Here is a 15,448-nt window from a genome sequence, read left to right as displayed (position 1 = left end):
TCCTCTCCCTGTACCCGCTGTCACATTTTGAAAACATAGCCGTGGCTGTGCCCACACTGCTTCATCATTCACTGGAATTTGTGAATGAAAAAACTACAATCCTATCCTCGCCAAGGCAGTAATTTTAATGGGCTGAGAGTGTATTGATTAGCACGCTTGTAGTCCATTCACACTTCCTCCAACTTGCAAGCTGACGGCCCATACAGAGATATGACAAACACACAAAAGCTTTGCACTCTGGACAAATGATACAAATGAGTGTGATAAATAAAAAGTGAAAGAAATGTTTAGTACAACAGTCTGTAGCAGCTGCCACCTTGATAAGTGTGAAACCACTCGCACACAATTTAAAAATCCAACAAAAGGGGTGCTGAACAAATACATCTCAATATATTAATGTGGATCCAATAAATGCTTTGATGCAAATAGATTTTTGTGATTACTGCATCATTGCATTTTTTGGATCCACAATAATGTATTGAGATTTATTTGTTTAGTGACACTTTTTTTGGATTTTTAGATTGTATGCGAGTGGTTTCCCACTTGTCAAGGTGGCACCTGCTCCAAAATGACTGCAGAGCTCAATCTCAGTCTCCACGGAACTGAGATTGAGCTCTGCAGTCACTTTTGCAGTAGTTGTTTTCTTATTCCAGGTCACAATCCTGCACAATGTCCTTTTTGTCTCTTGACCATGTCAACTGCACTTATGCTCATCAGGCAATGTTTTTACGGAAACTGTATATGCCATCATAATCTTTAATACGGTTCCTTGCGAAACGGCAAATAAATTGGCAACGTCCATCACAGAGGCACCAGCTAAGTGGGCACTAACAGTTTGCTTTTCTTGAAGCTCAGTACCTTCTGACATGACTCCGTATTACTAGCAGTGCATGCAGTGAATGACTACACATCACAAAGCGGAAGCAAAATGTTACATCACTTCCGCTTTCATCGCTAAACGTCATCACTTTCACACCTGCAAATCATGTAGTGTTTCCATTTTTTTTTTTTCTGTCTAACCCCTGCATCTCTCCAAAACAAGTGGCTATCCCCGTTATGACAAGAATAGACCTGGTCATTGCTTTTGAATCAGCAGTGAAAATGCTGATAGCCACACCCCCTCAGCATCTTCTCATCCCACTTTAGTGCAAGCAGGCACAGCCTACATAGGAACTCCCAAGCTCTGAATTCATAAGCAGTGCAGCATTGTTGCCACACCACCACAGGAAGCTGATTTAGGTGGACTTCAGTGGCAGGATCAACAGGTATTTTTTTTGACCTTTGCAGGGGGGCTAAGAGGAAACCTTAAGCACTGATAACTGTGACAGATGTCATCAGACGTAGGTAGTATTATGTCTCTTTTGAGATGAGATAGAGATATATATATTTATATATATATATATATATATATATATATATATATATATATATATATATATATATATATAAATTACCTTTTATGTACCCCTTTGGATTATACAACATTTTGTGTGGTTTCCTGGAAGCATATTTACAGCATATTTAGTACACCAAGAATCACCAATGGGTCCAAAAGTTTTAATGAACTGTCGCATAGTTACAGCAAGGCAACGTTTTGGAGACTCGCAGGACCCCTTCATCAGGCATGTGACAAATTGTGACAGAAACACAGATCAATGATTTGCATACATTACAATTGTAACACTTTTAACAACCCTGTCTTTTTGAGAACTTGACCACTGCCTTAGAGTACTTGGTCCTAGGGAAAACTGGAAATCAGAGTGAAATAAAATGAGTCCAGCCCTGCCCCTGGTGTCATGTTCTTTCCAAAAATGCATTCAAATCAATGTAAACAGAAACATAAACTACTGTTCAGGTAACCCTGTATCTTGTAACGTTTCCCACTGTGGGGATATGTGAATAAATTCCCCACAGATCAATGAGTTGCATACATTACAATTGTAACACTTTTAACAACTCTGTCTTTTTGAGAACTTGAACATTGTCTTAGCATACTTGGTCCTAGGGTCCGCTTGAACTAATAAGTCACTTAGGGATCTACCATGTATTTGGGCATAAATGTTCCCCTTAAATACACAAAAATTGCTTTCAAGTACCAAACCTAAACCATCAATAAAGTACAGGAGATTCTGGGCCGTTGATCCGGACCAGAAATGTTTATCCGCCACCAAACCTGCTTCATTAGGTATGCTTGTATACAAGGACGAAATGTCTATTGTTGCTTGTCGCAAATGTGCGCAACACAGAGTGAAGGATAAAGACTCCATTTCGTTAAGAGTATCCATTTTCTCCCCTCACTCCCTCCCCCTCCCTCTCTGAGAGGAGACATTTGGCCAGCGTGTGTGTGTGTGTGTGTGTGTGTGTGTGTGTGTGTGTGTGTGCGCGTGCTGGTTGTGGGTCACTGGCAGGCCAAGGCATCTCTGAGCTAGTTGCCTAGCTGTCTCGGAAAGCTGTACCATTTCACACCTCGGAAGAGATAAGGCAAGCTTTCTCTGGAGTTGAGAGAGATTCCAACCTCATAAAACCAAACTCAACTTAGGTGACAGAATCAGATAACCTTGGTTAAAACCATTTTTCCCCTATGTCTCATATCTTGGACTATGAGAGACTTACATAAAAACCGAACATATCGTCAGATGGACGATGAGCAGGCGAACAGTTTGATGCGTCACTCTCGGACACACAGGAAAGCAGGAAAATAGATCCCGTGAACCGTTTAGTGTACACTTTCATAATTCATATCTAATCAATCCTCAGACTTGTCTGCATAATAATCTACCCGCGGGTCGAATGTCACTTGTGCAGATGAAACGTTATGGGCCAAATATGAGATATGGGAGATTTTTGCTCTAGTTGAGGCATCCACCCATCTCTCCACGCCTAAGCGGAGATTGGTCCTTGACTGCAGAGCCACCCCCTGCTGGGGACTACAAAACAGGCTGTCAGGCCTAAGATTAGGGAAGTTGAAGACGTCTCCCATTTTAACATCAATACCACCTGGGAAGACCCCTGCCTTTTGATCTGAAACTTGATCTGCTTACATCCAAGGCTTAATGGCAAATACCTTAACCCTTTAACCTCTCTCTGTTATCTCTTTGCTGTGCTGTTATGCTCTGTATATTTATATATATATCTTAGGTACATCTTTTTTCTGTAAATATTTTTATTGCACCCGTTTGACCTTTTAGTAATAAATCTTTCTTTCTGAAAGTGTTGAACTGTTTCTATAGCTCTGTATTGCAATTTACGAATCCCTGCCTCTAACAAGAACGCTACTGTTTGCTTAACCCTCTGTGTAACAGGCCTGTGTTATGACCCTTTTATACAGATGATTATCTCAATCATTATAGTGTTATAGCTGATAATGCCGAGTTTCCTCTTTCTCTGTACAAAAAGGAGGTGGTGGCAGTGTGAAGGGTTAATTGTATAATTAACCTGACCCAGTAACAATCGCCCAGGCTGCCGGTACATCGATTGTGGTCCGTTAGCTGGAAAATCGTGCAGGGTGCAGCTGGGTGTGGCATTGTTACGCACGTCACATCGCGGTTTTAGATTGGCTAGTCCTTCGGTCACGAGTTTGGTGAGAAGGTCTGGGGTCTGACGCCGCGATCCTGACATTGCTAATTTCCAATTTACATCGAATGCCGAGAATCCCCCGAGTTTATCCAAAAAATCCCCTGTGTCCCTAACATATGCTGGCAGGTTCTGAACCAACGGTTGAAGATGAAAGTCCAGTAGCTGAGCCAAAGGTTGAATTTTAAAGGGTTTGTATCCTTGTTAATTTTACGTAACCCATATATCACAGGTCATTTTGGGTGTTCGTCCATCAAGAATTCAGCTGTCTCATAAAGATCCAGCCATTGGCTTGGCCAATGGCGAGAGAATTTAGAGTGTTCATAATGCCTTGTGTAGGATCCACAGTGAAATTCAGGTAACTAGTAGTATCAGCTAACATTGATAACATGCCCGCTCTATAGTTTTTATAGTCTATGATCACAATAGCACCGCCCTTATCCGCGGGCTGTACTTTGGATTTTAAATTCCTCAGGACTAAGATTAGTGTATCTCCTCGTGGGCAAGCCAGAGATTTTCAGAGTGCGCTTGTAGCAATCAATGGATTGGTACTGTCCAGAGGGCATGAATTTGCTTTTAATGACCTGTGGACATAGGCGTAGTTCGTGATTGTGTATGAAAGAACTGTTTGATTTTCAATGTCCTCTCAAACTTGAACATTTCTATTTCAAAAGCTGAATGCATTAAACCTCGACACTGGACAGAGTGACAGACCTTTAGACAAGAGACAGGACTCTGTGATGTGTCTTGATGATAGATTAACTACTGGACTTGTCTGCCTGTGCTTTGGCGGTTGCTGCGTGTTTGATATCCATGGCCTCTTGTTGCCCCTCCTGGTTCTTTGCTGTCTCTGACCCTTTGAAAAAGGGGTATGTTACTTTCAGTAACGAGCTGTGGAGTGACCAGATGTGCCGACTTCGCTGTCTGTAGAAGGATTCTTGGTTAGACACTCATTCTGACGAAATCTGAGGGCTTCCTTTTGTTGACTTGGGGGGTAGAGGTCAAGTACGTAATCTCCTCCTGGGCCTGGAGGTCTCAATTAAGCATGAGTAAACTCTACCTTCTTGGTAATCCTAGTTTACCTGTTTAAATTTTTCCCTTTTAGACTGCTTCTGCCTTATGGTGTATGTGGCAATCTCATTGTCAATCGTCTACAAAGCAGAGGTCTGATTTTCTGTATCCTGTGTTGGTAATTTCAACACTGCAAGTTCACGTTTCACTTGGCACAGCTGAACCTTGACCTTTTCAATAACTAGTAACATATAGTTCAATGAGTTCTGGGTGGAAACCTCACACCATTTTTCACAGAAATCTTGTTTATGACATCCGGGCTGATTTCTAATCTGGAAACCCCTCAGAATTTTTCTTGCTCTGTAGTACTTAGTCTGGCCGAGCAGCTCCAGATCAACCTGTCTTTTCTTCAGCTGTTTCATTTCCCTTAATTGGTCAGTGACTGTATCCGATCCAAATGCTTTTTCGGTGTCAGTTGGTAAGATGATTGCATCAATCTCTTCTTGATTGTAAATGCATCCAAAATTAATTGATGATGCGATATCTCCAGAGGCCATTTGGTTATAGACAATCCTCACGATCGGATCGTTCGGTGAATGTGATGTCCCGGTTTTCTACAGGTGCATCTGGTACATACCCTCGTGGTGGGCAGCCAGTAGGGATGCTGTATGGGAAACCAGTCTAGAATGTAAGTGTACAATCCAAACACACACGTTCCTGTCTTAAAAATGGCTGTGTGTATAAGTGGATGCTGCAGCGACCGTCGGCTGAAACCGAACAGAATCAGCAAGGGAGAATGTCACCAACACACCGAAGATCACCAATATGGGTCCAAAAGTTGCACACCACATAGTAAGAAAGGGCCCTTATTGTCCTCCATCCAGGGTTTACAACTAGCAAGTGTCATTTTGGAAAGCTTGTTTCTGTGTATAGTTTGTAACTACACATATAGACGACAATGCATCAACATAGAGTGCATCTCCTTCTATTCTGTTTCTTGCTTATCAAAGCTGTGCAACTAGTGTATTGCTTTTTTCCCTACGTGAAGGCTCTGGGTCAGTCTACAGTACATACAATACAAAATGGCAAAAATTAAAAATTTCTGCAAATACAACTTTAGTCTAAATTGGTTGTAAACCTTAAGTGGATGAACATATAGTTTGCTAAAAACTCAGTATCATAAACCATTTCCATGCTTTTTCCCCCAATAAAATATCATTTTCACCCTGTTGTTGTTTTTTTTTTTTTTTTTTCTTCCCCACAACCTTTTTTTTCATTTTATTGCGGCTGATTTGCAGCCTCTTTCTGTCTATGTTGCACTTACTTCAGCTAAACTGCACATAGTTGGTCAGGACTGACTACCTGACAATACTGGACCATTCCTACACATGCGTGTTGGCGTGATCATGCTTTTGTAGTCCCTGCTAGTATTGTATGTGACAGTGTGCGATTACAGGCGTACAATTAAGAGCCCATTGTCACCTCATAATGAGCAGCCTTAAAGGAGAAATATGGCCAAAATCTATGTTGGTCCTGCTTCTCCTATGGATCACAGGAGTGCAGTTCATTCTGCACTCCTGTGACCTGCTTTCAGCTGACAGCTGGCTAAAGCCCCCTGTCTGCTGACATCACTTAGCCAATTCAGGCTCTGGAAAGATCTTGACTTTAAAGCTGGGATCCATTCAGATGCCTGGACCGGCAGCTGGCTCAGCTTCTGAGAGCCTCTTCCCAGCCGAATGCTTCAGTGAGCGCTGGAGAGGCAGAGCACTGACAGTCACTGGCCTTGCTCACTGAAGGCATAGAACTGAGCGATCAGCTGTGTTTTGATCGCTCAGTTTTAGAAGCATCGGGAGACAAATGCAGCATTGGAGCGATTCTGTATCCACCTGGGTGAGTATAATATTTATTTATTTAAGGAACCCCCATACTTCTCTTTTAACAAGGACCACCAGGTAATTTATTGAAAGCTGCAGATTAGAAAAAAATTGGGTACAACTTTTGAAATTGCATAAACAGGTTAAAATTTCTATAAGACATTAGTTGGATGTGAAAAGTGTACTCCCTGAAAACACACTATGGTTTCAGTTTAAGCTGGTCAATTCCACAGGCATTGGAGAGCTTGTGTCTGCCACGATTTCTAAGCATGGGACAGACACCAGCCATAGCACAGCATTCCTGCTCAGCCCACCTGCCCTTTGACTGGAAGCCGATGATGCTGAAGTGCAGAGTCCCTGTTGCCATGGCAGCCTTCCCATGCCTCTTTTGACTTGGATGCGGGTGGACAGAAAAAGCTGCGACTTTTATCTTGGCATCAGTACTAAATGTAAAATGTGGTATTACAAGGGGGCATTTGGATGCACAAATTCTCTTAAATCCTGACCTTCTGCTGGCTGACGTTGGCTAATCCAGAAACAGATGCTGCCGCAGCTATTTGTTGATTTAGTTTCCATGGAAACCTGATACATTCGTCTACAGCAGGAAGCTCCCTGCACATTGGCTGATGTGATAGGAAGCAAGTCTTGAGGTAGGTATTGATGACTGCACTGATAATTGGTCATACCTTTTTAACATTCAGCTTCCTCATACATTCATGGACTGCCAGAGAAAGGTCCACAAAAATCTGATGCCATCTAAAATTAGGAGGTAGGTTAGGTTGCCCTGTTCAGCGGAGAAGGGCCCAATGACCTAGACGTCAGTGCTGCTTATCTCACTCTATGCTGAATGGAACAGATTGGACTCTAGAGCCTCCCTGCAGCCTTTGTCAGCGTGCTAACGCCTCTTGAATGAGCAACATCAAAGGATGCGAGCAACAGTAAGTGGAAGTGTTCAGGTTTTTCTTTTCCTTTTTTTTTTTTTTTCACCCTCCTGCAGATGCTTTGTTAGACTTGTGCATTACGCCAGATTACAAGGCTGATTGGTTTTGTTAGCAAATGTTCAGCACAAAAAGAGGAAAAGGGAAGGCTTTGTTAGCGATCCTAAGACACAGCCTGGCTCTGTGCATGTGTTCGGAGTAAGTCTTGGGTGGGTTTCTTTTAGCCATTGTGTCTCGCCGCAGCCCTGCAGCGCTTTCAGTGGGGTCTGACAAATGGCAAAGTGATGTGTCTGAATGAATCACTGGATTGCTTGGCTTTGGCTGTCTTCCTTAACCATCTAGTCATGTCTGCAGCACACGAGCCGGACATTCAGGCTGAGAAAAGGTTAACATCTTAATTTGAAAAGCTGTGTGTGTCCACGGTGTAAATTATATACCTGTCTAACATGCTGCTTTAAATGCATTTAAAGGGAGTTGAAGATGGTCTATAGGAACAGTGTGTTTTATTTGTTCCAGAGTTCATATCCATCTTTGTAAAACTTTGTCTGTGTCGATGACTAAAATTGAGGTCCGTCGTATTGAAAAAAATAACCATAAGGCTTACCTACCCTAAAGATTTGAATTGTTACCTTGAGAATATCCTTTTCTTGATATAATTTGTAACACATGCACGAACGGTTCATTCTTATTCAAGTTCTTATAACGAATTGTGTAGCTTCGTCTTTTGGTCATTTTTGCAAATGTAAGCTGAAATTGTGAAACTATGCATGACAAATGAATGCGATAATGAGTTGTTTGTTGAGGTTGCTGAGCCAGGTGACTGTGGCTTTTGCCTCATTGATACTGGCACAGGACAGCAGCTTAGCATTTTCTACACTTACCTGAAGGCCTGCGTGTCTTTTTGGAGTGGATTGAGTTTCTGCGATTATACTAAAGCAGTTTATTTTCAGAATCCGGTGTGTGTTCTTTACACTTTTCTCCCAGTGATCTTCTCAAATCGCATAATTGTAAACACGCTGATGGTTCACTGGGCTTAGCAAACCATTACCATGTAAAATGAGTAGGAGTAAGTTTTCGAGCTGCTTTGGTACTGTGGTATTGTATATTATAGATCTTAGTGACTTTGGGGACAGGCGCTGTCATCTTGATGCTGGAGGTCTACCCACCTGCTAAGACAGATTTGAGAGGGTTTCAGTGATCTTATTTATGTCCAACTAGGATACAACAAATGCAAAAAGGACCTATAACTGATGTTCAAAAATAGATTTCTGCTCTGCTAGATAAACTTGTCATTTAGACTTTTTTTTTTTTTTTAATATTTATGATCGGTATATAAAACCAGATATCCATTTTGGTTGCACAGATCTCTCAGGGTCCCACAATGCTAGGATGAACTGAAAATGAATCCTTGAAATGCATGCATCTTCTATAACTTGCTGCAGATTTTCATACAGGCTTTGATTTGGTGAACTGCCCACCTCACGCCCTCTTTTGTGTAATTTGGTGATCTTGCTTATTACAAAATACCAGTCAGAAGGTATTTCCTACAGCCTCCAATGACATTCAAGCCTGCTTAGGAAGTTTGAATGTGATTGGAGATGCAGGAAGAAGACAGAGAGGAAGTCACATAGCACAGGTTCAGGAAGTTTAATGGATTGTTTTGCTTCTCCTACTGAGCCTGAAATCTGGTGCGACAGAATACAGGAACCTCAGATAAAGGTAGACTGACTGCACTTTTTATTTTAGCACAGTTGCAGTGTTTTCTTGCTAGCTTTAGTAGCTCGCTGATTGCTTTTCCTTGTTGGCTGAAATTGCTCTTTTACTCTGACTAGGTAACTTCTCTGTTTATAATAAAGCTATGGCCAACTCAGACTGTAAAAGGTATTAGCTCCATCTGTACAGTCTAGTACGTTTGCCCAGACCCCTTCAGTGCTATTGATTTTCTGAAATGTAAATAACATCTTTTTCAAAGTTTGCCTACCCTATAGTGCCATGGTCACTATAGATTGCTCAGTTGCTGCATTTTGCATTACTGGATGGGAGAAGGAAGTATGTATGCAACCCACAACCTGGAATTGGAGGGGCTTAACGTGCATATCTGCTTTTGCAGCCAAATTGAGATGTTTTTATTCATATAGCAAAACTGTTAAAAATATTTAAAAATTGCTGCTCACATTTTTATTTGCTTTTTAAATGCTTGAAAATCATACCAAACTTTCCCCTTCTGTGTAATGTTTAAGGGGACACGGGATATATGGTCAGCTTAATTAACCCTGTCTGTACTGTGCTGGCAGATCTTTATCATCTGTTGTAAACTTGATATGCACATGGCCTGTCATAACAAAGGGTTAAAGTTCTCAAGGTTTGGGTGACATATTGCATGTTTAAGGCTACGTTCACACTAGCCTTGTTAGCAAGCAGCAGACAGGCATTTGGGAAGCCTTTTTACCAGTTCCCAAATGCCTGGAAAAATTCTGCACATTGCAGCACATAGTGCTGTTCAAACGGGAGCATTAGAGTCGCGGCAAAATGGAAGCCTCTGACCAGTCAGGAGGAGTTGAAGCTTCCTATTCAAGTCTATGGTGCCGCTCCACATGCCCGGCCGGCGTTTGCGGTGCAGTTGCGAGGCGTTTGCGGAGCGTTAACACTATTCAAACTTCATTATAGGCATTTTTGGGACGTTTTTAACGCTTGGCAAACGCCTAGCAACCGTCGCTAAACTGCGCATGTGGCGTTTGCGGAGCGTTAAAAACGCTCCACAAACGCCAGACCAACGCTTGTCAAACGCTATAGGGGCGTTTGGCAAGAGTTGGAAAAACAGTCAAGGGTGAACAAGCCCTAAGATTTTAAACTTTTTTTTTTTCTTTTTTGTTCTTTTACAATAACAAACATGTTATACCTATCTGCTCTGTGCAATGGTTTTGCACAGAGCAGCCCTCATCCTCCATTTCTGGGGTTCTCGTGGCTCTACCTCTTCGTCAAATGCCCCCTTAGGAAACTGCTTCCTATGGGTGTACTCATGCGGGCTATATCCCAAGTCATGATGTCTGCGACTATAGACAGCGCAGCTTGGCCATGCCCCCCACTCATTTGTTACATTAGTTGATTGACAGCAGCAGGAGCCATTTGCCCTGCCCTGTGGGGAGGGAGTGAACCTAGAGAGCGCAGGGGAAGCTGGGTGTAGGGAGGATCCTGTGGCACAGAAGGTTCACAAATCACTCATTAGGGATGTGCCGATACCGTTTTTATCGGCGAGTAAGAGTACCGATACAATCGGGCAAGTACTCAGCGATACCAATTACCGATACTTTGTGGTGCAATTTGTATCTATAGAAAATGTATGGATGCAAATTGCACCGCAAAGAATAGCATGCAATTTCAACAGGAATGCGATTCCTGTCCAAATAGCATGCGGTTTTCCCTGTGTGAACCCAGGCTGTCATAGCTTGATTGTGATACACATGTTACATGTAGACGCGCACGCTGGAGAGAGAGCAATACCCTTAGCACAAGACCTCCACCATAACGCTAAGCTAATGACCAATAAGGGCTTTTGAAGCATCGCCTATAGAAAATGTAGGGTACTGAAGTATGTCACCATTTCTTAGGTGCACATAAATTTTAAGGTTTGGTATGTTGGGTATCTATTTACTCGGCGCAACCTCGTCTTTTATATTTTACCAAAAAGTAGGGTAATTTATTGCATTTGTTTGCCCTAAAATTCACTTTAGTGTGTGTTTAAACTGAATATTTTTATTTCCTACACCTTTACAGTAATATTGTGTCATTAAAGAAAATGGTTTTTTTGTTAAAACAAAATTGGAAATTTGTGTAATCCTCAGGCCTAAAATGATTTTTTAAACGTGTTCAAAAAATGCAAAAACAGCTCTGACAGCGAAAGGGTTAAGAGCTCTTTCACGCAAAAGTTGAGTTTTAACGCGCATTAACACACCTATAAAGGTAATGAGTGTTTTGGACATGTTGCATAAATGTTCAAGTCACATCAGGTGACACTCCTCAAATCCCCAGTGAGACTTTCATTCTAGAGGCTAAAATGGGAAATGATCACTTCTGATGCCCTAAACGTGCTGTAAACGCCATAGGCACATTTGTGGCATGCTTGTGGCACATTTCAATAGAAGTGAATGAAGGCGATTACAAAGTCTCAGTGCCTGGTGGAGTGGGAACAATCTGTTGTAATATGGTGTATACATTATCAGTGTTACACAAGTGCCTTTAGGAAAAAGTTCTCTGTTGTACTGTTTTCCGTACATTTTGTAAGTGAATGGCAAAGGTGACTGTCCCATCCATTGCAATGACTCCATAAGGAAAGACATGCTGAGTGGGAGGAGTTTTCCCATGCCATCTTGTGCCCAGTCTACATGGCAAATACTGGTTCCCACTGGATATTCTACAAAGTTTTTTTCATTGCTTGTGTTATCTCTTTCATTGTTCAGAGGGGTTAAAGGGGATCATTTTCCCTGGGTGCTGAGGAGACAAAAATGACTGATCTGTGCTCATGAATATTTATGTTAATCACTACTTGAGGAAATTTGTAGGTATTTAATCCTAAAGCAGAATGAACCCATAATAAACACATTACTGAGGGCACAACGTAATAACGTTAATTACCAATGCTTATTAAAACTCAAATTAGTGTATGTTGGTAGGATTTATGGCTGTAGTCTGAAATCTAGTGATTCATCTCAGTTTTTCCTAGTTAAAGGTCAACTAAACAAGCCCATTTATGTGAAAATATCTTTAGATGGTCTACAGATGAAGACACAACATCCCATGTAAATATGTGTACATGGTTATATATATATATATATATATATATATATATATTTTTTTTTTTATGTCTATGTACATTTATGTGGGAAAAAAAGCAAATAATCTACAGTTTGTGAAAGATCAACCAACATCAGGTCATCATTCCCATATTTTGAAATTTTGCAACATACCGTATTTTTTGCTCCATAAGACACACCTGACCATAAGACGCACCTAGGTTTTAGAGGAGGAAAAAAAATATTCTGAACCAATGGACTGCAGACACAGTACAGGAGATGACCAGAGACTGCGGATATAGTACAGGGAATGACCAGAGACTGCAGACATAGTACAGGAGATGACCAGAGACTGCGGACACAGTACAGGAGATGACCAGAGACTGCGGACACAGTACAGGAGATGACCAGAGACTGCGGACACAGTACAGGAGATGACCAGAGACTGCGGACACAGTACAGGAGATGACCAGAGACTGCAGACACAGTACAGGAGATGACCAGAGACTGCAGACATAGTACAGGAGATGACCAGAGACTGCGGACACAGTGCAGGGAATGACCAGAGACTGCAGCCATAGTACAGGAGATGGCCATAGACTGCGGACACAGTACAGGGAATGACCAGAGACTGCAGCCATAGTACAGGAGATGGCCATAGACTGCGGACACAGTACAGGGAATGACCAGAGACTGCAGCCATAGTACAGGAGATGACCATAGACTGCGGACACAGTACAGGGGATGACCAGAGACTGAAGACACAGTGCAGGGGATGACCAGAGACTGAAGACACAGTGCAGGGGATGACCAGAGACTGTGGATATAGTACAGGGGATGACCAGAGACTGCGGACACAGTACAGGGGATGACCAGAGACTGTGGACATAGTACAGATGGCCAGAGACTGCAGGGAATGACCAGAGACTGCAGACAGTAAAAGAGATTACCAGAGACTGCGGACCTTTGGGGAGGGAGGGGGAGCGGGTACCTGAATTTGACAGGTACCTGCTCCCACTTCCGCAGAGTTGTCTTTCCTTCTTCCCGCGGCGGCTTCTGTGACAGCCGGGTGCCCACTGCGCATGCGCGAGAAGCACTGCGCTTTGTGTATGGCCCGGAGCCTTCTGGGACCTGTCATGTGTCCCAGAAGACACTGGACCATTCACAAAACGCAGCGCTTCTCGCGCATGCGCAGTGGGCACCCGGCTGTCACAGAAGCCGCCGCGGGAAGACTGCAGCGCTGGAGCGAGGAACAGGTAAGGTCCTGCAGGAGAGAAGAGCTGAGCAGCCGGCCCGGTATTCTGACATGGTGGCGGCAGAAATACCGGACCGGCCGCTTTACATTCGCTCTATAAGACGCACTGACATGTTCCCCCCTTTTTTGGGGGAAAAAAGTGCGTCTTATGGAGCGAAAAATACGGTATTTACATTTTATATAATTTTCAAGGAGAATTCTCCACCATCGCTTAACTCCAGGTAAAATCTAAAGTTACGTTTGCAGAAAAAAATAAATGCGCGTCTTTTTGCAGGTAAAAAACTGCAATAATTTTTTATTTTTTTACACTACAGTCTGTAAAGCTTTGCAAGTGCAGATCACGTGTACAATGCCTGGATCCTGCAGACACTCAGTAAGCTGTCTGTCATATTTCATACTGTCAGGCAGTTAATGAATGACAGGGAGAATCAATGAACTATGAGAATGCTCACCAGTGCTTTCTCAGTTCTTCGAGAACTAAAAGCCATCAGTCGCAATGGCTAACGCTCCTTGTAGGCATTCATTCACAGGAAATTGAATAAATGAATGACACAGCCATGTGACAGGGGGTGCAGGGAAAAGATCTCCCCACATGCTGTCAAAGGGAGGGGGGACCAGTGGGGATAGGAGGCCGGAGCTGGAACATGTTACATGTTCCACCCTAAATACAGGTGTAACATGTACCAACCAAAGGTGAACTTAGCCTTTAATGTTCCTCTAGACATAAATGAGCATTTAATGCTTTCAGTGCAGTGGTGCCCCATTGCTAGATTTACATTTTTGGAGTTCAGCTTTAAAGCCAAGTTTAGCTAAAATCAAAAACAGTGCAAGGAACATAAATTAGTATGGTGTGTCCCTTTTGTGCAGTTTTTTTTTTTTTTTTTCTTTTAGGAGAAATCTTTCTCGGTTCGACTAGGCCACTCCATGACCTTAATGTGCTTTTTCTTGAGCCACTCCTTTGCTGCCTTGGCAGTATGTTTTGGGTCATTGTCATGCTGGAAGACCCATATTTCCTGTTTTGGCTGAGAATCTCATCCAAGGTTTTTCAAAACATGGTCCCGTCCATTGGCGCCTCAGTGTGGCAAAGTCGGGCCTGTACCTTTAGTGTAGAAACAGCCCCAAAGCATAATGTTTCCACCTCAATGCTTGACTGTAGGGATGGTGTTCTTAGGGTCATAATCAGCATTTTTCTTCCTCCAAACACCATGAGTTGAGTTAATGCCAAAACGTTACATTTTGGTCTCATCTGACCACAGCACTTTTTCCCAATCCTTCTCTGAATCATTTAGATGTTCATTAGCAAACTTCAGACGGGCCTGTACATGTGCCTTCTTGAGGATAGGGATCTTGCGGGTGCTGCAGGATTTCAGTCCATGGCGGTGTATTGTGTTACCAATGGTTTCTTTGATGACTGAGGTCCCAACTTCCTTGAGATCATTCTCAAGCTCCTCCTGTGTAGTTCTGGGCTGATCCCTCATTTTTCTCATGATTTACGCAATGAGGCAAAATCTTGCATGGAGACCAAGGGTGATTGATGGTTATTTTGTATTTCTTCCATTTGCAAATAATCGCTCCAACAGTTGTCTCCTTCTAACCATCTTCTTGCTGATGGTCTTGTAGCCCATTCCAGCCTTATGCAGGTCTACAATCTTGTCCCTGACATCATTTTACAGCTCTTTGGTCTTGCCCATGATGGCGAGGTTTGAATGGAAGAAAGACATTCTGTGGACAAGTATCTTTTATACACATAACGAGTTGTCGTTAGGAGCACTGTCTTTGACAGGATTAATCTGTGTACCACATGAGCACATAGCCAGTTTGTGGGAGCCAGAATTATTGTTGGTTGGTAGAGGATCAAATACTTATTTTACTCACTGAACTGCAACTCAATTTTACTCACTGAACTGCAACTCAATTTCTAACATTTGTATTGTGTTTTTTCTGGATTTTTGGTTGATACTCCGTCTCTATCATTTAAAACTGATAGACCCTTCATCTCTTTGTAAG

The 15,448-nt window shown here is 42.5% G+C and overlaps 1 protein-coding gene across 3 annotated transcripts in view; it reads left to right on the top strand.

The window, feature by feature from the left end:
• FNDC3A (fibronectin type III domain containing 3A) overlaps nucleotides 1–15,448 on the top strand; it is a 341,321-nt gene that overhangs the window by 127,185 nt on the left and 198,688 nt on the right. Inside the window, exon 1 of one of the 3 annotated variants that reach the window (XM_089654387.1) lies at nucleotides 7,168–7,396. The exons of the other annotated variants lie outside the window; for them this stretch is intronic. Within the exon in view, the coding sequence (XP_089510513.1) occupies nucleotides 7,385–7,396 (12 nt within the window). The 5' untranslated portion in view covers nucleotides 7,168–7,384. Of the gene's footprint in view, nucleotides 1–7,167; nucleotides 7,397–15,448 lie in introns of those variants that run through there. 3 annotated transcript variants of the gene reach the window in all.

This window comes from Staurois parvus, unplaced genomic scaffold (genome assembly GCF_062004578.1).
Source record: "Staurois parvus isolate SC_StPar_1 unplaced genomic scaffold, SC_StPar_1.0 ptg000761l, whole genome shotgun sequence".
In the NCBI taxonomy this organism is placed as follows: Eukaryota; Metazoa; Chordata; class Amphibia; order Anura; family Ranidae; genus Staurois; species Staurois parvus.
This window is presented reverse-complemented; position numbering and strand designations above follow the sequence as displayed.